At 46.6% G+C, this 21,688-nt stretch overlaps 1 protein-coding gene across 5 annotated transcripts in view; it reads left to right on the top strand.

The window, feature by feature from the left end:
• Nucleotides 1-21,364, top strand: part of Ndufa10 (NADH:ubiquinone oxidoreductase subunit A10) — a 35,526-nt gene extending 14,162 nt beyond the window's left edge. For 3 of the 5 annotated variants that reach the window (XM_063267707.1, XM_063267706.1, XM_039084195.2), the window contains 2 exons: nt 7,857-7,965; nt 20,434-21,357. In XM_063267707.1, coding sequence (XP_063123777.1) covers nt 7,857-7,965; nt 20,434-20,502 — 178 coding nt within the window. In that variant the 3' untranslated portion in view covers nt 20,503-21,357. 5 annotated transcript variants of the gene reach the window in all.
• The last annotated feature ends 324 nt before the right edge of the window (nt 21,365-21,688 follow it).

The raw sequence follows: 21,688 nt of genomic DNA, 5'->3' as shown, positions 1-21,688 counted from the left end.
GTCAACTGCGCCAGCCAGGGCTGATGTGTTTGCCCTTTTTCCTTCTGAACAACTCTTGGTGGGCTCATGTGTAGTGGTTTGTCATTATCAAAAAAGGTCCCCTTCCTGTCATTATTTTGCTTCTACTCTGCCAGGTTTGGTTTTAGTTTGAAAGACTTTAGGAGCAAATAAAATTTCTGCTCTTAGCATCTCGTGGGAGATGCAAGTACACTAGAGCATGGAACCATTGAGTTGTAAAGGCCACTCCCAAGTCTGACCCTGGGCAGCTTCAGACACAGGGCTGAGTCCTGCTTCCTCAGACCCTTTCATTGCAAAGATACATGCACCTCGGTCATTCAGCCCCCACTCGCTTCCTCCCTCCAGTTAGGACTGCTGGGAACATCTTCCTGCATCACACATAGCAGAGAAACTTCTGTACAAAAGTAGCCTCGGGGAGCTTCCCAGCTAACTTAACACACAGAGAACCTCGAGTCTCTGAGGTAGCAGAGACCCATTGTCTGTTACCACTGTGTCTGTCAGCAAGCTTGCAGCCCTCTGTTGGACCATGGGTACATCCTGAGCAGGTCACCCACTGAGGGCTCATAGGCAGAGTTGGGTGCCTTGTATTTCAGTAGAGGATATGCTAGCGACTTCCAGGACGCAGGTTACTTTCTTTGAGCATAAGAATTGTTACTGGGCAGACTGTGCAGATAAGTACACTGTATAACTGCTGATTGTTTTCTTTTATTGCAAGATTATTTTGTAGAAACTTGGTAGTGAATATCTTATCTGTAAAGAAGCACAGTTAGGGTTGAGAGATAACCTAGTTAACTAGTAAGGAACCTGAGTTAAGATTCTAGGCACCCCCATGAACATCTAGGTTTAGTTGTGCATGCTTGTGTGGAGGCAGAGGGATCCCTGGGCCTTGCTTGCTGACCAGCCAGTCAAGCCAATTCATTAAGTAAGAGACCCTATCTCAAATAAGATTGAGAGAGAATGAGGAAGACTCAGAATTACGCTCTGGCCTCTGTACACATTAGAGACATAAACATGCACACATGCATTTGCACACATACAAGAACATGAATGTGTGCACATAGATACACAGTGATGCAGTATAATTAAGTAAAAATCAAAGGAAACCACCATTTTGTTCCAGAGAAAAGAGTTGCCTTGGCGTGCAGTTTCTAAATCTCATTTACACTCCTGGTTGCTTTGTGCTTTGAGTCTTCTGCTGCTGGTGACTGTCACATGGCCAGCTGTTGGTGTTCGTTGACAGCTTTGTTTTCAAGTGATGGTTTTCATTGTTCTCGCAGCTCTCTTCATCCCAGAGTAGACAGCTCAGTTAGACCCTCTGTCCTCAAAGCCCAGGTCCATTCAGTTTCCCTTAGCACTGCTTTTCCTGCAGCCTACACATCAGATAAAGAATATTCTTAGTTTCACGAAGGTAAAATATTTTCAGAATTCTGTTGAGTCTTTCCTTGTCTCACATGATTTAGGAGTACGTTATTTGGTGTTATATCTGTTATTCCCACCTAACATTCTTCCCCCCATCCCCAAACCCCACTGTCATCTGTAAACATTCTGCCTGTTTTTCTTCTTTCACCTCCATTCAGGTGTCTTTCTGGCTGGCATGCCTTTTGCCTTGGCACATGCTCCATTGAGCAGACAGTGTGGGTTCTGCTATGGGACAGGGATGCTGAGCCTGCCTGTTGATAGAGCCGAGGCCTGTGGTGACTGCGTCATCTGTGCCCTCTGTGGGATCTGTCAGCTCTGAAAGGGAGCTAAAGCCCAAGCAGTGCCTCCCAGGCCTCCATTGAGTCCTTTTATTTTGCCCTCTCTGTGTTTCAATTGTTGTTGTCAAGTATGTCTTCTAATTAGAAAATGTTCATCTGCATGTGCCCGCTGGTTCCCTTTGTTTTGTAATTTCCTCAGTCTGAAATGTTATATTAAGGAGACTTCTGCTCTCAGCAGAGGCATGGCATCTTTTTGTCCATTCTTTTACTTTTATAATCTCAATTTTAAGTCATTTTTCCTACTCAGCAAGTAGTTAGGTCTTGTTTCTTCATATTGTCTGACAGTTGTATCTTCTATACTTGGACCTTCTATAGTAAAATAAGCAGTCCTCTTAGAATCCATTTCTCCATAGTCTGTGCTTTCTACTTATTACATGGTTTTTTTCCCCATCTCTGAATTCAGCTGATCCTTTATATATTCTACTTTGTATTATCATTTCATACTTTAGAAACCCTACAGTTTCAGTTGCTGTGTTTCCTGTCCTTCCACGTCATCTGGGTCCAGTGCTGTTCCACGGGAGGGCAGGTGGCTGACAGCGGGTGCACCTGTCCCTCACAGCACTGCTGGCCTCGTTCCATGCTGACGCAAGACGTCACCTCAGTATGTTGTCACTGTCATCTAAGAAATGGGCAGTTAGCCTGCTTTAGCCACAACATCAGCCAAGGTTGTTGTTGTTGTAGTTTTGTGTTGTTTTGTTTTTTAAATATTGTGACTGCTGAGTATGTGGAGACTTCCTTCTCAGTACTCTTTAGGCATTGTGACGTAACAGCTGTGTCTACAGAGAGGATTACGGAAAGTGTGTGGCTGGAAACATGGAGGCTGTGTGATATTACTGTGCTTTTTATATCCTTAGAGTTTGCTATCCTCCCTTGAATGGGGTGTGTGTGTGTGTGTGTGTGTGTGTGTGTGTGTGTGTGTGTGTGTTAGTGTGATTTATTAAATTGGTTCTGTTGTGATAATCGAGCAATAGCTCTTTCACCCAGGAGGGGCTGAGACTGGCAGGCAGATGTTCAGGCCACGAGATTGGATTTCTCTCTAGTCCCCGTCTGGTGCCGAAGGTCTGAAGGATCCTAGAGTCTTAGGTGTACATTAGAATCCTGAACAAGTTGTCTCTAACATTGGTGCATGAATGCTGCAACAACAGGATAGATGGACTTGCCAGCAAGAATTAGGACAAGCAGAAGGAAGCAGTTGCCTCCTCCTGTAGCCCTGACCATCCAGCCAAAATATTGTCCACAGCCCATAAATCAATATACAGACAATCACGCATCCGGCAATTTCTCCTTCCAAGTAAAATGTCCAACCATGTACACTGCCCATAGTGGTGCTCACTGTGAAGGTTTCCCTACCCTTTAGGGTTCTCCAGAAGGTAGCATGTGCTTTGAATCAGCATTCAGTCTATTGTAATGCTTCCCCTATAGCCAGTCTAGGTCTCAGGGAATGGAAATGAGAATGATTCCACTCACTCTCACTGTCACCCCTAGTATCCCAGTAAGAAAAATTTTGCTTCCTGACTCTATGGCCTTATTCCCTGCTGTCCTAGAAGTTTGGGTACTAGAGAGTAGGCTGTTGCTGTGAAGAACTTGTTTTAAGGAACCTGGAAGGCTTCAGTGTTTTGGATTAGTAAAGTAGTTGAACTTTGTAAGCAGAACTTAATGGACTCTTCTAGTTAGAACTTGAAAGTCAGTAGCACTGAGGGTCATACTCATGTATGGAGTTTACTAACAACTAGTCTGTGATATCTTGGCAAAGAATCTGGCTGCCTTCTGCCCTTGTCCTGAGAACTTACTTGAAGTTAATTAAGTCTATTAAAAATTAGACTAATCTCTTTGGCAGAGGAAATTTCAAGAGAGCATAGCATTGAGTGGTTTGATTATTATTGGTAACCCATATATAGTTCTACACTGAAAAAGGGCAAATGGAACAGAAAGAAGTAACAACATACATAATTTGGAGAAAAAAGCACTAGGAAGTTTAATGTTTACAGCCAAGGCATCTCTGTCCTTAGATCAGCTAAAGGAGAGTCCACTGTTCCTAATTGGAGAACTAATATGCCAGGGCACAACCTCATCCAGCTAAGCTCCCACCTTAGGAGGAAGCTTGAGTGGTTTCTCTAGAAAGCTTCAACATACCAGTGTGGTCAAAGGCAAAGGGGGGCCATCCCAAGCTGGCTTCTGAGCTGGGCAGTGTGAGGGGCTATCCCAAGCTGGCTTCTGAGCTTGGCAGTGTTATCTAAATGGTATTGGCTCTAGAGGCATGAAATACACAAGAACTGAGGAGTCAGGAATTCTTCCATGGTTTCAGAGAGCTGAGTCCAAGCAGCGTGTAGCAGGGGAGTCCCTGCATGAAAACTGCTCTAAGAGTACAGGAGGCCATATAAGTTCATTGCATGAAGCTGAAAATGTAAAGGCTGGTTTGCTGGAGATGCCATGAGATGTTTGTCAGGAAGGACTCCAGGAAGTGGAGCTGCTGTGACTCACGGAGCCTCTGCCTGTCTTGCCTTACTCTGCCATGTGCTTTGGATTGAGTCTGGGGCTATAGTACTAAGTAGGGCCCCTCCAGTCATGCTAACCTCTCTTTCCCCCAAAGTCTACTCTGAAGTAATCTACTCCCTTGCGCTCTCTCTCTGACCCCGTTGCTCTCTGCTGTCGTGGTTTGATGTCCTCATTGGACCTCTGCTCCTGGTCAGTTACCAAGTGCCCTCCAGAGGTTGGTCTGTTTTATTTGCTTGTTTTTAAATTAAGAGAGTTCCTCTTTCCCTTTATAAAGAGTGCTCCAAAGCACTGACCTTCTGTTCCAGCGTTCGTTCAGGAATTGCAACCTCTGTCCTGGTCTAGCACCCAGGAATCTGAATCTCAGTGTTGAACTTCATTTCTTCACAGCCTGCCTTGTTACCACCATGACACCTCCTCTTAATGCTGTGGGTTTGTCACACAAATGTCTTGTGATCCTTGCTTTTTAGGATCAGGTATACTGAGCAGAGTGCATAAGCTAGCATTAGGGAAGAGAACTGTCTGAGATCCAAACAGACTCGCTGAGACTAGGGAATATTTCTGGCTTTTGACCTCCCACAGATAATACCATGTCATTTTCTAAATGTGATCTGAAACACGTGTTGATCTGGCCCATGCTTAAAAATCATAATTTTGGTAATTACTTAGTTATATGGTTATCAGGGTATAGAGCTGTGTCCTGTAATTTTCCCAGAGTTTGTGAGTTACAACATCCAATTAATTGCTTTTATTTCATTTACTGTGGCTATCCTTTCCCCGTGTTGTGTCCTCTCCTCAGTTTCATAACAGTTTTCAATGGTAATTTTGTTGATCTTAATTTCTTGAGTGAAAATTACGATCTGTTTTTCTGAGACAATTACTGTAAACATGCCACTTGCCAGTTATACTTACTTGCTCCAGAACTTGACCAGATTATTGCTTTAGAACATTTCTGTTTAATTTCAGTTACATTTGTCCTTGCACCCATCCCCCTCCCCAACCTCCCAGCCCCACCTGCTGCCCATGAGGCAGGCCCATTGCAGCTGCTGGAAGATCTAGTACTGTGGCAACAGATGCAAGTTCTCTACATAGTTTCAGGCAGAAGTGCAGCTCAGGAGGAAGTAAACAGACTGTGGAAGGTGGGAGAAACGTGAGCTTTCCCCTCTTGGAGAAATATTCAACCATAAAACCTTAGTTGCTGTTCTATTCTTTTCTGTTGTCTTGCTCAGCACTTCTGCTTAGTCTGTCCATGGTACTTCAGCCAGCCCGGGATACTCCATCACAACACAGTTGGACACTGGTGCTGTCTGTCTGTCCGTGGTACTTCAGCCAGCCTGGAGTACTCCATTACAGCACAGTTGGACACTGGTGTGGCTGGAGCATTGTTCTCAGCTGGGTTTTTCTATCTGCAGTGCTGAACCAAGAATGTATTGTATAAGCAGAACTCCTTATCGCCTTTGTGTTCTGAGTCATAGAAGGCTTCCCAGTGCCTTTGGTTTTTCATTATCTCTGATCAGGGATGTTATCTCTAGCCTATCCGACAAGTATGTGCTGAGGTGTACTGTGTCTCTGCTCATTCCTGTGAGCCCTGCTAAGAGTTGCTTCTCCAGGTTTAAGGAAGGTAGAGAACGGATTACTTTTAAAGCCTTCTTGTTCTTTTGGGGCATGTGTAAATTGTAATTTTGGCAAATTAAACATAGATGGCGCTGTTGTTCTATTGTTGTTCTGTAGTTCACGTACTTCCCGGACACCTCCCTTTGATATTTGTTAACATTTACTATGTACTTCATTTTTAGTGGAAATATTTTGTTACCACTTTTGACAAAATTAAACACTAGCAGGTACAGAGTAATTCTGTGTGTCACAGTAGAGAGCTGTGTGCATATGCTACTGGATAGTCAAGAAGAGGTGAGAAGGTTGTCGTCTGGTAGCTGTGGTGAGGGAGTGCTAGCAGTAGTGCCGGCGACCGTCTATAGCGCTGTGGAATCTCATCCAGCAGCTAATCAGAGTAAGCTTACGGAGCACAGCTACTGTGTCCTTACCAACTGCACTGTTCCCAGGTTTCCGCTGCTTTTAAATGGTTTCTTTTCTTTTGGTAGAAAAAAAGCAACTGGATAGGATATGAAAACTAAGAAAAGCAATCTTAATCTTTGACTGTGTGACCTAAAGCAGTGCAGACCACATGGGAAGACGGGCAGGCAGGGCTACCTGATAGCTGTGCTTGGGGGACCTGAGTCACTGAACCATTGTGCAGTGGCTCATTTGTGCTAAGACACTAGACTCTGATCTTCCTGCCACCCACAAAGTTCAGCCTGACACAGTCTTCATTTCCCTGTGCTTTCTTGTGGAAGCATGACCAGTGGACCATGCACCATGCATTCCTCTTGGGTGGTTATAGTTGTGTGGGGACCTGGCTGTCTGCAGATTTACCGAGTGAGCCTGGATACTTCCTAGGTCCAACCACCAGGAGTCAGATACAATTATAGAATCTATACCTGGAAACTGCAGGCAAGAAACATCCTCTGTTGCCTTTACAACTGAGGTGTGGTTAAGTAGTATCTGTTGAAAATAATTACTTTATTTCTCGAGCTATAAGAATAAGAAAAGCTTTAGTGCCTTTTCCCCTCAGTTGTCTGGCCAGGTAGTCCAGGCTGGATTCAAACTTGTGGTAGTTTATTTGAGTTAGCTTCCCTAGTATTAGGGTTTCTAGCATTCACAGACTTTAAGCCTGCATGACTATACCCAGACTTAATGGGGGGGAGGGGTGCTTAAAAGTTTGTCTCTTCAAGCATAGCGGTTATGTTGAGCTCAACTTTGGAGAGAATGAGCTGTAAGAATTGTATAAACATTCTTGAATCAGCAGAGTGAAATGGTAAAGTAAGGGGAGAAGCCTACAGTTGGTATTGTTAGTACCAGAAATGAAGCTGACCCTTGAGAAGTATGGCCCCAGGTGCTACCTAGCAAAGGCCATGTGGTGCTGTCACATCACCATTAGTACCTGTGGAAGACACTGCAGTGCCTCCCCACTGGGATTGACGTTATCTTTCTAATGAGGGCATAGTGTGCATACTGTGGGGACCTGCCATCTGCTGGTAGATTTCTCCCTGCTATTGTGTGTAGCACACATCGGCTCCATTTTCCCATTTCCCAAACCCTTCATCCAGAGCCCACTATCTGAAGGCATCAGGGCTTCTCAGAACTCCCTCAGGTCTGGAGCTGTTTCAGCAGAAGAGCTTCATGCCCCAGAGATCTTCAAAAGAAGTGGTGCTTTGAAAATACCTTCTTGAGAACAGCATTTATCTTAGTTTTGCTTTGTTTTTTAAATTTATTTATTTTTATGTGCATTGGTGTTTTGCCTGCATGTAAGTCTGTGTGAAGGTGCAGATCCCCTGGAACTGGGGTTATAGACAGTTGTGAGTTGCTGTGCAGTTTCTGGGAATTGAACCCAGATCCTGTGGAAGAGCAGCCAGTGCTCTTAACTACTGAGCCATCTCTCCAGACCCTGTGAATATGTAAAGAGTCAAAAATATCTGCTTGATGGTCCACACTTTGATGGCTGTCGTCATCCATGTTTGTTTTACTTTTCAGGGTCCAGGATAAGAGAGAAGTGCTGAATTACACGACCGTCCCGGTTTACCTCCCAGAAATCACTATTGGAGCTCATCAGGGTAGCCGGATCTACGACAGCTTCAGAGAGGTGAGCCCTACTATGGCAGCAAAGTCAGGGATTCTGTGAAGAATTGGTCTGCTGCTGCCCCCTCAGTTCTAGTGATAAAGCAGTGAATCTTCAGACAGGCACCAGATCCAGTAACCTTCTGGGTGCATTGTCCTGATGACAAGTGCCCTCCATTCTTTAGCTGAGAGCTCCAATTGCACAGCTATGTCTGATGTCACCTCACTCCTTACAGTGCATCTAAGGCTCACCGTACATTTCTATGGAATGTTCTCCAGCCACGTGGTACAGTGCAGCAAAGGCGGCAGAGCTCATGCAGACATAGAGATAGCAGTTACCTCTCCCCGTGCCTTTCTCTAATTTACACATCTTCTTCACAAGTCTTTTGTTCCTCCATTGCTGTCATTTCCAGCTGTGTAGGCAGGGTCAGGGGCCTAACAAGAATGGTAGCCTGCACCAAGCAGCATATTGGGATGGGAAGAGTGTTCTGTCCATGGTCTACCACGGCATGTTGGTTACTGGAAAGTGAAATGCTCACCTGGAAGTGACACATGGCCAGCATCTGGAGGCAGCTGCAGGACTCCTGTCAGTTGAGCAGCAGAGGCTGTAGACCACTGGAAGCTTGGATTAAGGGTTCAGCGTGGCCACTTGTTTCCCCCCTCCTCTCCCTTGCTTAAAGGACTCAATATTTTCTTTTAAACAAATTGAAAATAATTGTATTCCCCATATAAATTTGGGAGCACATCCTTTTCACGGTCTGTGTCTAGACTGGCATCTTACCTGAGTGGATACAGCCGCTCCCTATGGCAGGTAGGGAGCACCAAGCATACACATGGTACACAAGCATACATCCAGATCCACGCTCCTTGCCTCCCTCTGCCGTACAGTAGTAGCCTCATTCGGATCCAGTCCACCCTCTGTCGGCTGCATCAGGAGGGTCTACAGCATTGCTGGACCTGCCTCCCTCTGACAGCCGTGGCCCCAGAGGTTGACCAGGTTAGTGCTTTCCCTGCCGTGCCTGTGACATGACCAGCTGTATCCTTATTCACAGAGCTTGCCTTCAGGGTTCTGCTTCTGAATGCTGCTCCAGCATCTTAGACTTTCTTCAGCTAGTATTTGCCCAGGATTTATTTTCTGTTCCCTTTCACATCAGCCTCCCTCTGGTTACCTGAAGGTATTAAAACAAACAAAAAGGCTCTAGTTATTCTGAGCCTTGGTAATATTTACCCTGTTACATTGGACATGGGCTGTCTCATAGTTCTTTCTGACCTGCCCTAAGTTTTTTGCTTTCTCTTTTATTTTACCTTTTGGGGATTATGTTTTTTTCTGGCTTTCATGTATGTCCCTCTGCTGCCAACTGGTCACCATTATGTTACTAGTTGACCACTGTAGTGATGAATCTGGTAGTTAAAATGGTCAACTTTGATATATTTGAGTCTAATATTGGTGGTTCTCCTGTTGCAGGCAGCGTAAAGTCACAGACTGTGTTGAGTCCTGTTTGCTCAATCCTCCGGTGAGCTGTTGTGATAATGTGTCTTAATTCTCTGTACATTTTAAGTCCCTCAAGTCCTTCTAAGGACTGTGAGACAGAGGTGATCAAGGTAGGGAAGCCCCTAACACTTGCCTGCTGCGGTTCACTCTTTTTGTGACTCCACTTCTGCTTAGGACCATTCCCAGGAAGACTTTGCTGCAACAAATTAAAGTGACTTGTATTTGATCTTCATTTATTTTTACTTTATTTTTAAATTTGTTTGGGAGAAATACTTCAAACTTTTTAAAATGATAATAGTGCCTGGAGAGATGGTTCAGCAGTTAAGAGCATGTCCTGTTGTGGAGGCCTGGGCTCAGTTCTTAGCCTTCACAGCTGTCTCACAACTGTTTATAACTCTGGTTGCAGGAGACTCTGTGCGTTCCTGTGTCTCCACTGGCACCAAGCATACACATGGTACACCAACATACATGCAGGCAAAATGAGCTAGGAACACCAGGCCTTTGGAGACTACAGGGTACTCAGTTGTTGACTGTCCCTCAGTCTGGTTTGTGGGTGAGATTCAGGCTATAGTTTTTGTGGAGGGAATATCAAAGAACTCATTTCCACTTCCTAGACCATATAGATTCTCATTGGCCCTATAGTTGCTTAACCTTGCCCTTTGGTCATGTGACTAAATATTCTGTGACTCCTTCACTCTTCAAAATCAGGAAGCTCTGGAGGGCGCTAAGACTGCAAACATGCTCTTCTGACAGATTTTTATACCAAAGTTCTGCATCCATTGATTTTCTTAACTACATAGTTGCCACTTTGATGGTTTCCTAATTGTTCTTTTTCTGTGTCCCTTCCACATCTTCAGCACCTGCTGTAAGGAAGCCATCTCCCCATATGTGAATCATTTGTATGTTCATCTGTGGGTGTTGAGACTCATGAGCCCTTAGCAGTTTCAGGCTCCCACCTCCTCTACCCGGCTGAAGGTGACTGTTTAGTCCTTGTCACATCCTTCCTGTCAGCACCTACAGGACCAAACCTGTGAGCAGCCCTGTGCCTACCCCCACCCCTTCCGTTACCGTGGTGTACTTCAAACCCTACCCATGTCTGTCACCCCAGTTTTAGGGAGTCAATGTCCTATTTAGCCTTACAGGATGCTTTAGGTCAAACTTGGAAGGAAAGGAGACTGTTTTTGGTTTTTTAAGAAATAAATTGCACAGGGCAGAGAATTCTGAATTTCCAGCTTATTTTTCTTTTAACCAGTCTGAATTTCAGCATCTTAGGCTTCTGACCCTGTTCTAAAGAGCAGCTTGCTGTTTCTCTGATGAATGCTTCTCATCTCTCTTGCAGGTCTGGTTTTTGTCTGCTTTCTCATGTACTCTTGAGCTTCACCAAGAAAGTTATGCACACCTGGGGGCCAGGCTACCTGCCTATGTCATCACTTGGCGTGGGGTCCATGAAGTCCTTTGTCCCTCTAGCTGGTCTCCTCAGTCAGTTCTTGGCTGTCCTCAGGCTCCTAAGGGTGGTTGTCTTTCTCACACTGTGCTGGGCCTGTGCTCATCTCTTATGGCCATTTGGCAGTGTGCATCAGCCCACACATGTTGTTCTGCTGCTGTCCTCCTAGCTCCTGGTGGATGGGCTTCCCAGCTCTTCTCCCTGCCTGCTCATTGAGCTTTTAATTTTAATCATGATCTTTGTCGTTGTTGTTGTTGTTGTTGTTGTTTCTAAGTTTACACTTTAATTTCAACTTTACAGAATAATTTTGCCATACATTTTTGAACCTTAATCTGTGCTAGAGCAATCTGATAACTGCAGTGTGTGCCTTTTGGGTCTTCTTGGACTGCCTGGCTCCCTTCTGCTGTTTGGTCATCTCTCTGTCCCCTGGCAGGTGCTCCCTGTGTTTTGTTTCACGTATTCTCTCACTGTGGCTGTTATTTGTCACTTTTGATAGTATTTTATTAAGAATGTAAAGGTAGGAGACCTTCTGGTCAGCATTAAAGTGAAGGCAGACCACCAGAGTCCATTCTGATGTCAAGCTGTGGGCTAGCCATGTGTGAGTTCCGTGAGGCCTGATGTGCAGCCTATCCTGCCTGAGAGAGCATGTTTAACCGGGCTTTGCTGTAGATTCCATCCCTACTGTCTGCACTTCTTCCAGAAGCTCTGTCTGGTGCCTCACTGCTGCTACTCCTGAGCCACTACTGCAGTCTCTGGTGGGCATTGGTGAGGTGGTGTTAGTCACAGAGTAAGGACCCGCAGTGCAGTCTTGGGTGGGCGTTGGTGAGGTGGTGAGGGTCGGGGTGAATGATCAGCATTGCCACTGAGGACCTTAACCTTATCGCCTGGCACTTGTCCTCTGCAGAGTTGCTCTGTCTCCTTCTTTCAGAAGTCCTGTGTATTCCTCAGGCTTCCTCTTTGCTGACTAAGAACTGTATGGCCATGCAGAGGAATGTTAGTTTCCTTTGTCTTTTAAAGAAACTATGTTGCTTTTATTTTTAAGAGACGGCTTGAAGTGAAGCCTAGCAAATGACTTTCTTCTTAGGGGCAGGATCCCCTTTGCTATTAAAGACGGCAGTGACTATCACAGCATTTCCCACTGGAAACTACTCTGTGGATGATTCAGAGATGAATGCATGAGGCCCTCAGTCCGTTTCCTACCAGCTGTCGACAGCCTGGGAATCTGCAGTTTTCACCAAGGCACTTCTTGGGAAGCAGAACTGGTTTCTGCCACCGTGCTCAAACCTCAGACAACTCTGACTTAGTACTCTGCTCATACTGCACTGGCAAGCACTACTGTCATGGCTGTTTGAGAGCCAGCACTGCCTCATGCCACTCCTGGGAAGGGCAGGAATGCTAGCAGCTGGCTAGTGGGTCCACCCAAGCACTTCAGAGGAGGATGTCAAGACGCCGCCTGTCATGAGGAACAAGGAGGCTAGTGAGAAGGAGCAACTGGCATAAGGAGGCGGGTGCAGGAGCTATGCACCTGGGTACTCTGGGAAGGTCAGGATGATACTTTGACGACTGCACGGGGTCTACAGTGAACCTTGGGAAAAGTGTTATTCAAGACAAGAGTTTATGTGACTGGATAGACAGAGTTGGATGCCAGTGGCAGTGGGAAGAGGGGTCACAGGAGACTTAAGCAGAGGACAGAATGGGATCTGGGGCAGGGCTCAGCACCTACACAGAGGCCTAGCTGTCCCACTGGAACCACGCTTAGACTGTCACTGTCATTTCAGAAGACTTTCTAGTAGTTGCTTTTTTTTTTTTTTTTTTTTTTTTTTTTGTAGCTGCAACTAAGTACTTGACCAAAAAAAAAAAAAAACAAAAAAAAACAAACCAAACATATTTTCTGGGAGTTCCAGGGGTAGCAGTCCGTCCAGGCAAGGGAGATGAGGAAGGAGTGAGAACAGATACCTCCCAAAGAACCGTCCACAGTGACCACTGCTTCCTGCTTCCCCACTTCCTACTTTTTACCACCTCCCAGCATCTTGTCACCCTCCGTGTCCATCCAGGGACCGTCCACTCACAGGTCAGAGCCCTCATGTTCTCATTGTCTCTGAAAACCCAGGCGCACCAGAGATCATTCCCAATCCAGATTCATTATCACACATCCGACCTTTGGCCTGGCACACAAATACTCTAAACGCGCAGACACGCGTGCTTACCACGGCTGCTTTCATCCCTTAATTCTGCGTGACTCCACAGTCACAGTGACATTCATGGCCTCTGCATTTGTCCCTAGCAAAGTCTTTGACCTCTGTCAGCAGCTGCCTTCAGGGGGCCTTGTCAGGTGCTGTGAGTCTCACTGTGGGAGCAGGGGTTCAGAATCATCACCGATGGGTATGCACCTGAAGTCGGTAACTTCTAGAATCTGTCACTAGCCTGTAGTTCAGCACAGCTGGGTAGGGTCCCATGAGTCTCTTGGCTATCCATGGTTGACTGTTGACCGGCTTACTCTTGTAGGCACAGTGCAGGCAACTGAAGCTGCCCGGAGAGCATGTTTTTGGTCATGCCCTGAAGGTAGCAGTTTGCAGCCCTTTTCCTTTCTTCCCACTTTTGCTTCTTTGAGTTCCCTCTTCCAGGATGCTGTCTAATTAAGCCTAGAGGAGGTGTATAAATAATCCTCTGAGGGTGAGCACTTAGCTATCACTTATTCTTAGCACCTAGAGCAGACATGAGACTTTGCATTCAGTTAGTCACTCGCAGAGCAGCTTCTCTGAGTCATTAGTGGCGTTTATCTGAGTATAAATCCTAAGTATTTAGAAGGCAGTTTGGTGTCGTGTCAAACAGTAGTAAGTTCCTTCTAAGACCTATAGTATCCCAGCCATAAGTTTGGGAGCAAAGATGTGTGTGTGTGTGAGGGTGTGTGTCCGTGTGTGTGGTGTGTCTGTCTTTGTGTGTATGCATGTATTACCTCCTGTGGTGCAGCCCTCAAGTGTATTTCAAGACTTGTGGATCACCTCTGATAGGGCTGCCACTATTGTACGTGTAAGCACATCTTGTCTCAAAGACTGTTCTTAGTTGTAGGGTTCCCAGATCTTAAGAACTGAGGCCTTTTCTCACTCTCTAGTCTGTACAGCACCTTCTAGCTGTGAAAGCTCTCCGGCAGGGAAGAACCACCTGGCCAAGTTCCAGCTTGATTTCTCTGTATCTTGCAACCAAGATGCATGGTGTCTTTCATTTAGTTCTGGTGGGTCATCAAGAAGAATGCTGGAAATATATGCCGGGGCCCATGACCAGTAGCTTATAAGGGGATTTCACATTTGGGATTGTCATTTCACATTTGGGATTTTCATTTAGCCTATAGAATGGAAGAAAATGCCCGGCAACTGTGCGTGTGACAGGGCTAACATTTAGATGTACAAAGAACTTTAAAAAAGAAGAAAAGTAAAGAAACTTCAATAAAACGGTTCCACTTAAAAATGGGCTTTGGAACTGAATAGAGAATTCTCAAAATAAGAAATATTAATGGCTAATAAATACTTTAGAAAGTATTCAACATAATTAAGCCATCAGGGAAATGCACACTGAAACCACTTTGAAATTCCATCTCACCCCAACTAGAACGGCTATTATCCAGAAATCAAATGACAGCAGATGCTGTCGAGGTTATGGGGAAAGAACTCGTGTTCACTGTTGGTGGGAGTGTGGGCATCACTGTGGAAATGAGTGTGGAGCTTCCACAAGAAACAGCACATAGGCTAACCATGTGACCCAGCTCTACCAGCCTGGGGATAGCCCCAAAGGATGTTACATCCCACAACAAAGACACTGGCCCATCAGGGTTCACACTGTTCTTTTCACAGTAGCCAGGAAATGGAATCAGCCTTCTCAGTGTCTTGTCAGCAGATGGATGGCTTAAAAATATGTGATGTGTACAGAATGCAATTGTACTCCGATGTGGGGGAAAAATGAAATTTGAAGGTAAATGGATAGAACTAGAAAACAGAGATGACCCACCCAGGGCCAAAAAGACAAACACTACGTGTTCTCTCTTGAGTATGGATCCAGTTTAGACTCTTAAGATCTGTGTGCTTGGGGTTGGGGATTTAGCTCAGTGGTAGAGCGCTTGCCTAGGAAGCGCAAGGCCCTGGGTTCGGTCCCCAGCTCCGAAAAAAAAAAAGAAAAAAAAAAAAAAAGATCTGTGTGCTTGGGCTGGAGAGATGGCTCAGTGGTTAAGAGCACTGACTGCTCTTCCAGAGGTCCTGAGTTCAAATCCCAGCAACCACATGGTGGCTCATAACCATCTGTAATGAGATCTGATGCCCTCTTCTGGTGTGTCTGAAGAGAGCTACAGTGTACTTATATATAATAAGTAAATAAATTTTTGGGTTGGGGATTTAGCTCAGTGGTAGAGAGCTTGCCTAACAAGCACAAGGCCCTGGGTTCGGTCCCCAGCTACGGAAAAAAAAGAAAAAAAAAAAAAAAGATCTGTGTGCTTAACTTGGAGCAAATTTAGAATCCAGGAGCTAGAAAGGGGCTATCAGGGACCCTATAAGGGAAAGTGTCTGGTAGAGCACGAGTGATGAGAACATAGAAAACAGTGATGCCAGGCACAGATTGGTTCCAACCAGAATAAGGAAGACAAGGGTATGGGATGGGAGAGTTAACAAAGGCAATGGGTTTATGGGGGAAAAAATCAAAACCTCCTATTTTGTAAGCCAATTAGAAAGTTTTAAAAGGGGAGAGAAGTCTCCTGCAAGGCAATAATGTTGTTTCTAGAAGCCATTCTAGAAGCAATGTGAAGGAATGGATTGGAAGAAAGGATATAGTAAACTATCTATCTTTAAGAACCTACTTCTGTCTCCTCTCTGAGTTGTCATGTTGAGTGTGCACCATTCTTTGGTTTGGACCCAGGTTTTGCCTGACTAACATAACAGTTTGTACATATGGGTCTGATGGCAACAATTCCAGTGGCTGGCTTTCTTAAAAAATATTTACTTCAACTTAATCTGTGAGGTATTTTCAACTGATACAGGATTCTAACTTGATCTTTCTCACTCACAACACATGGCAGACCTGTGCCTCGGACCTGCATTGTTTCTAGTGAGAAGTCTGGTCATTTTTCCTTCAGTCTTGGTGCCCCTGTAGCCTTTTGGGTCTGGCTACTTTCAGGATTTCTGAAGCCCATTTACTGCTTGCTTTCTGGGTTTCACTGTGATGTGTCTCTGTGGTCGTCTGTCTGTATCCTGCAGACGTTTACTGCATTTCTTGGTGTAATAGCTGTATTTTTCAAAGCATTTGGAAAAGGTTTAGCCATTACTTTTGACGATTCAGGGGACTCTGTTTACATATGCACTAGACGGAGGTTTTCATGGTCCCTGGAGCTGTGTGGCCTTTTCTCTCTACTGTATTGGAGTCACCTCTCCCGTCTTCATGCTCTTTTCTACGCTGCTAAGACATGTGCTGGGGTCCCATTGTGTTCATTTGGCTCTTCAAGAAAACAGAAAACACCAGAGTGTTGAAGGTGCAGCAAGGAAGTATGGGAGAAAGCAGAGAAAGGCAGCCTGAAGGGGCAGGGACCCCGTGGCGTGGCTTACAGGCAGCAGGAGGACAAATCAGGACATGTGATCCAGTGAGAGAGGGTGCCTCTGGGAAGAGCCTATGGCCACAAAGCAGACTAGCAGTACTCCTGGGCACCCAGCAATGACAGGGAGGGTGTGGCCTGCCGTGGGCAGCACAGTGACTCCGAAGGACTAGTCCTTCATAACACATAACACTAGTCCCCCACAGAGCACATGTGCATGACCCCTACACCCACCAATAGAATCATACTTCAGGGATCCTACTTTTACCCTCGGAACTCCTGCCTGTCCTTTGTTTTCCGGTTCTCCCTCATTTCTGTCATCTGTCAGTTTGTTCCCAGAACATAACAAGCACTTACCTAACGGATGCTTTAATATCCCTGCTCACTAATTCGTCGCCTTCGTCATTTCAGTCAGCCTGGTTTTCCCTCTGGTTGAAGGTCATAGTTTCCACTTCACGTGTCTGGAAATGGATCACTGGCTGCCATACGTTGTGAGTTTCATGGTTTGGAATGCTAGATTTTGGTCTGTTCTGAGACAAGTGTTGGAAGTTTTCTGGCTGCAGCGCAGTTACATGCACATCAGCATTAAGCCTGCTAGCACTGAGTTCCAGATTTCCAGTGCCTCTAGCATAGCTTGGGGTACAATATGGCCTGAAATCTCTCTGTGCTTGTGTGTGAGGAGTGGCTGTAGGCACCCATCTGACCCATAGCCTTCAATGAGTAGCCATGGATTCGTTCTGCTTACAGCTCCTGGAGGCTGTTGTCCAGCCACACATGGACATTGACTTCAGCCAAAGACTAGTGGCCCTGTAACAAATTCTGTAGCTTCCTCTCTGCCTAGACTCCAAGTCCCTACCTTCTACACTGTGGCTTGTTCAGAATCAGACAGGGCGTGGGTCTCAGCTGTCAGGTTGGAAGCTCCGGTTACTTGCTGATGGTTAGTCTGGCAGCTCTCAAGTTCTCAGGCCCCAGCACTGGAGTCCAGGGCCTAGAGGCTGCTCTGTTCCAAGTTGACCCAAGATATGGTCAGGATAGGGGTGGGGTCCACGCTGAAGACTGGGGTATGCACTCAAGCTGGCTTTGGCATGTACAGGCTGTGGCACCTTGTACGACTCTCAGAACTCTTTCCTTCATGTTGCTTGACTCCAGACTCAGTAGCTTCATTTGGTATCCACAAGCTTGCCACTGCCTCTCAGGCTCCCAATTAGACCTTGGTGAAGCCACCACAGCCAGCTTGCACACAGTGGCTAGGGGTGCCTTGTTTGCAGTGACAGTCAGTGGCCAGGGCTGATCCTGGAGGAGGGTCCTAGCAGCCCAGTGTCATGGTTAGGGTTTAAGGAGAGACCGTGCTGAGTCTACGCCCTTGCCTGAGCCTCCGCACAGTAATCCAGACCAGCTCTTCCGCACGGTCAAGCTAAACCATGGAGGGGGCGCTTTCCACACCTGCTCTTCAGGCTGTTTCGCTACAGCAAGCAGTTCTGTATCTGGGAGTTTATCCGAAGCACGCAGCAAGGGGGAGCATTGTAAGGTGGGATGGGGGCTGACACAGCAGGGCTCAGCAGCACGGGTCCACCCTCAGACCGGGGGCAGTAGATGAGCTGTCTAGGGACTTGGACACAGGACCCACTCCAGAGTTGGGAGACTGAGATCTCTCTTGTGCTCATGTGTGAGGAGGGGCTGGTTCTTGCTCTGTGGACGGAATGGCTGTGTACTCGAGGCAAGTGACTTATTCTGAATGGAAAAAACAAATACCTGTGCATCCTATAGAGGGACAGAAGAATGTCCTGACTGACTTTCTGTCGCCAGCTGCCCAGGGCCCTCCCCAGAGGCAGCTGGATCTTGGGCTTCCTTTGGAACTCCCAAAACCTTAATTGTTGGTTTAGATTCAACATGGCCTCCTGCTCACAGACAAGCACAGTTAGATACTGGGAACTTAGGGGTGCTTTTATGTATGCTGAAGTGCTGTGCTTTCTCCCCAGAACCTGAGAACAGAGCACCCCTCACTAGATTTTATACTCCAACTAAATGCCCCTAAGATTTCCAGAGAGTGGCTTTTATGAAGCAGTTAGTAGACTGTGGCGCTCAGCAGGTTGGTTTCTTCAGCTAGTTTTGACTTGCTCTTGTTTAAATTCAGGACAGTGGTGATTGGAAGTCCCAGAACACACTGACCAACTGGCCACTGTGTAATACCAACCTGTAGCTTCACTTGGTATAACAAGGTGACAGTTGCCACTGCCTCTCAAGCTTCCAACTGGGCCTTGGTGAAGCCACCATGCCAACTTGTACCCAGTAGGTAGAGACGCCTTGTTTGCAGTGACAGTCAGTGTAGATATAATCCTCTAAAGGGTGTGCGTGTTCTGTTCCTCAAACGTAACCATGTGGATGGTTCAGCAAGGGAGGAGGAGTGGCCTCTCGTTGGAGAGGCTGTGTCAGTGGCTTCTCCCAGCACACTGTACCAATGCTCCTTGCCTGAGGCCATTTCAGACTCTCCACCTACTCTCTGCAGAGAAGCCTCCTGCTAGCTGCCGGCCCACAAACAGTGTCCTGATAGGCTACTCCTGAGACTGTGCTGCATCCTCCTGTTCCGCTAGATGGGTCCCTGTCACTCACTTTGTCTGTCTGTAGTTCTTTCTGTGCCCTTGTCTGTGCCATCAGCTAGGGAAGGACAAGGCTGCTGGCAGAGGGAGGCTGAGCTCTTCACCCTTTCACCCCAGTGACAGCTCCAGGCCCATGGCTTCCAGAGGACTTCTTGCCCATGTTCCTTCAGGCCTGGGCAATTCAGTGGCTCCCCAAGGGACCACAGCCTCTTTTTTTTTCTTCCTAAAAAGGGGAAACAGGAGCCCACAGACATATCTGAACACATGGTTACCCACACAACAAACTACTAAAACTTACAAAGATGATCTGAAGTATTTACAATAATAAATTCTGAAAAAAAAAATCTCCAAGAAGGTTCAAATCAATATATTTCAAAATAAGCCATCGCCTAAAAAACTTTTCAAGATTTTTCTTAGGTCCCTAAATTAATATTAGCTAAGATACCGGAAGAGAAAGTTACTTCCTCAAGTATTTTGAGCATCAGTGGTGCGGTGGGAGCCCTCAGTGAATAAGTATAGGAAATTCATGAGTGAGTCAGTAGCTTTTTTTTAAACTTTTTATTGATTCTTCGTGAGTTTCACCTCACACACCCCAGTCCCACTCATCTCTCTTTACACCCTTATACCCACCCTTGACTCTTGCAGCCTCCCCCTATCAAACAAAACACACAAAGCAGCATCAACAACAAGCAGCATAGAAAACACCTCATGGTGGAAGCTGCAGTGTGTCACAGTTCATCCCACAGTATCCCTCTGTCCGCACATCTTCACTTGTAAATGTCCATTGCAATGAGTTGATGGTCTGAGGAGAGCTGGTCCTGCTACTCATCTGCCATGAGGTCATGTGGGGGTGGGGGTGGTTCCTGGTCCCTTTTGCCCCTCACTGGCTGTATCACTGAGGGAAGGGGAGTTAAACTGTAACTCTCTTGGGCAATACAGGGGAGCTGGCCCTGGTGGCGAAGGCATAGGTGAGCCAGCCCCTCCCAGGCTGCAGCACTTGGAGAATCAAACCTTGACTCGGCAGTGCTGGCAGCAGAGCTGGCTGTGCTGGTGAGCTGGCCCCAAGGGCATGGGAACAGGAAAGCTGACCCTGCCTCCTGCCAGTGGCGGCTTTGGGTGGCCTAGCCAGAGTAGTGCGCTCTGGTTTTGTAAATGAAGGAGAGTTGATGGGCTAACCAGGTCAGCTGCTACCCAAGCCCAGATTCGGGCTCTGAATTGACCTACTCCAAAATCTTTATCTTCTACATTGGGTCACTGTCCTGGACAGGACTTCTGTGGGCGAGGCTACTTTATTACAATAGATCCCTGTCTCCATATCCCTGGGACCAACCCCGAGGGTTGGGAAAGTGGTCTTTACTCTAAACACTGTTTTAGTGCCTTTCCTCCAACAGCTGCCAGGCCGCAAGTACGCCCCTGGGTACAATGCCGATGTGGGTGACAAGTGGATCTGGCTGAAGTGAATGGTGGCCTCTGCCTGGCTGTGTCACAGCTACGAAGAAGTCTGCTCTGCCCAACTCTATGAACTCCAAAGCTTTACAAGACAACAGGAAAAAAGCAAATGATCAAGAAATTGCCAGAAAAAAGTGATCTAACAAAAAGAGTCTGCCCTATGCCTACTCAGAGTTTGAAGAATCAACTTCCATTGACAAGGTTCTGGAACCTTCTAGCGTTTGGAATCATCTGGGGGAAAACAAAACAAAGCTGGTCTGCTGAAAGCCCAGCTCCCACTGGAAGCCCTGTGTCCCAGTGCTGTTTCCTTGAGCTCTTCCAACTTGAAGAAATAAAGCCGGCTCTGTAGCCCCTCACCCTGTGTCTGCGTGGCACACACGTGCCTGGGGGCTGAGGATGCTCAGCCCTGCGCCCCCCAGCCCTGCCCTGCAGTTTGGGTCACTCACACAGTGCTGAAGCGTTTTTTTTTTTTTTTTTTTTCTGAAGCATTTGTTCTTTTAACAGCACATTAGAGCAAAACGGGAAAGAAGAATGACCATAGACTAGCAGAACCTCGTCTTAGAGCAGGCTCATTCCTGGCCGCCCTCGGGGCTCCCTGCTCTTGTCTCTGAAGCACAAGCTGAGTATAGAATGTGGGTACACATGCTCTTATCAAACATGAGGGTGCCATCCCAAGTGGAAAGCGCAGTGGCGTCTAATTGTTCACCTGAGGAGGAGTCCTTAGGAACTGGTGTCATCTGCATTGCTGTTCAGGAGCTGCTTTAAGTTGTCTGTCCTAAGCTGCAAGTCTGTGCCGCGAATCCTGCTGTGGCTGCTCCGAGCACGTGTAACTTACATTTAACTTAATTAAAAGTTAATGAAATTTAGCACTCAGTTCCCTGGTAGCACTGGGCTCCATTCAGGCACGCACAGCACAGCACATGGTTGGGGAACAGGTCAGTGTTAGACAGTACAGAAGAGAACACTTTGATCTTCCAGAAAAGCTGGCCTTATGGCTGTTGCCACCAACCTGCTGGTTGCCCCTCCCCGTCCCCTTCTGCAATAGACCAGCCCTGGAATTTTGTGGTTTGAGTACCTTTGAGCCCCTGAGAGGGTTAAAGAAAGAAAGCATCTTTATCTTGGCCCTACTACTGCCCCTGGCCTGATGGCGCTGCTGCCCCTGAAAACCCACATAGCAGACATGCAGCGCTGTCCACA

This window comes from Rattus norvegicus, chromosome 9, assembly GCF_036323735.1.
Source record: "Rattus norvegicus strain BN/NHsdMcwi chromosome 9, GRCr8, whole genome shotgun sequence".
In the NCBI taxonomy this organism is placed as follows: Eukaryota; Metazoa; Chordata; class Mammalia; order Rodentia; family Muridae; genus Rattus; species Rattus norvegicus.
The sequence above is the reverse complement of the archived record's forward strand: the minus strand, read 5'-3'. Positions and strand labels throughout refer to the sequence as shown.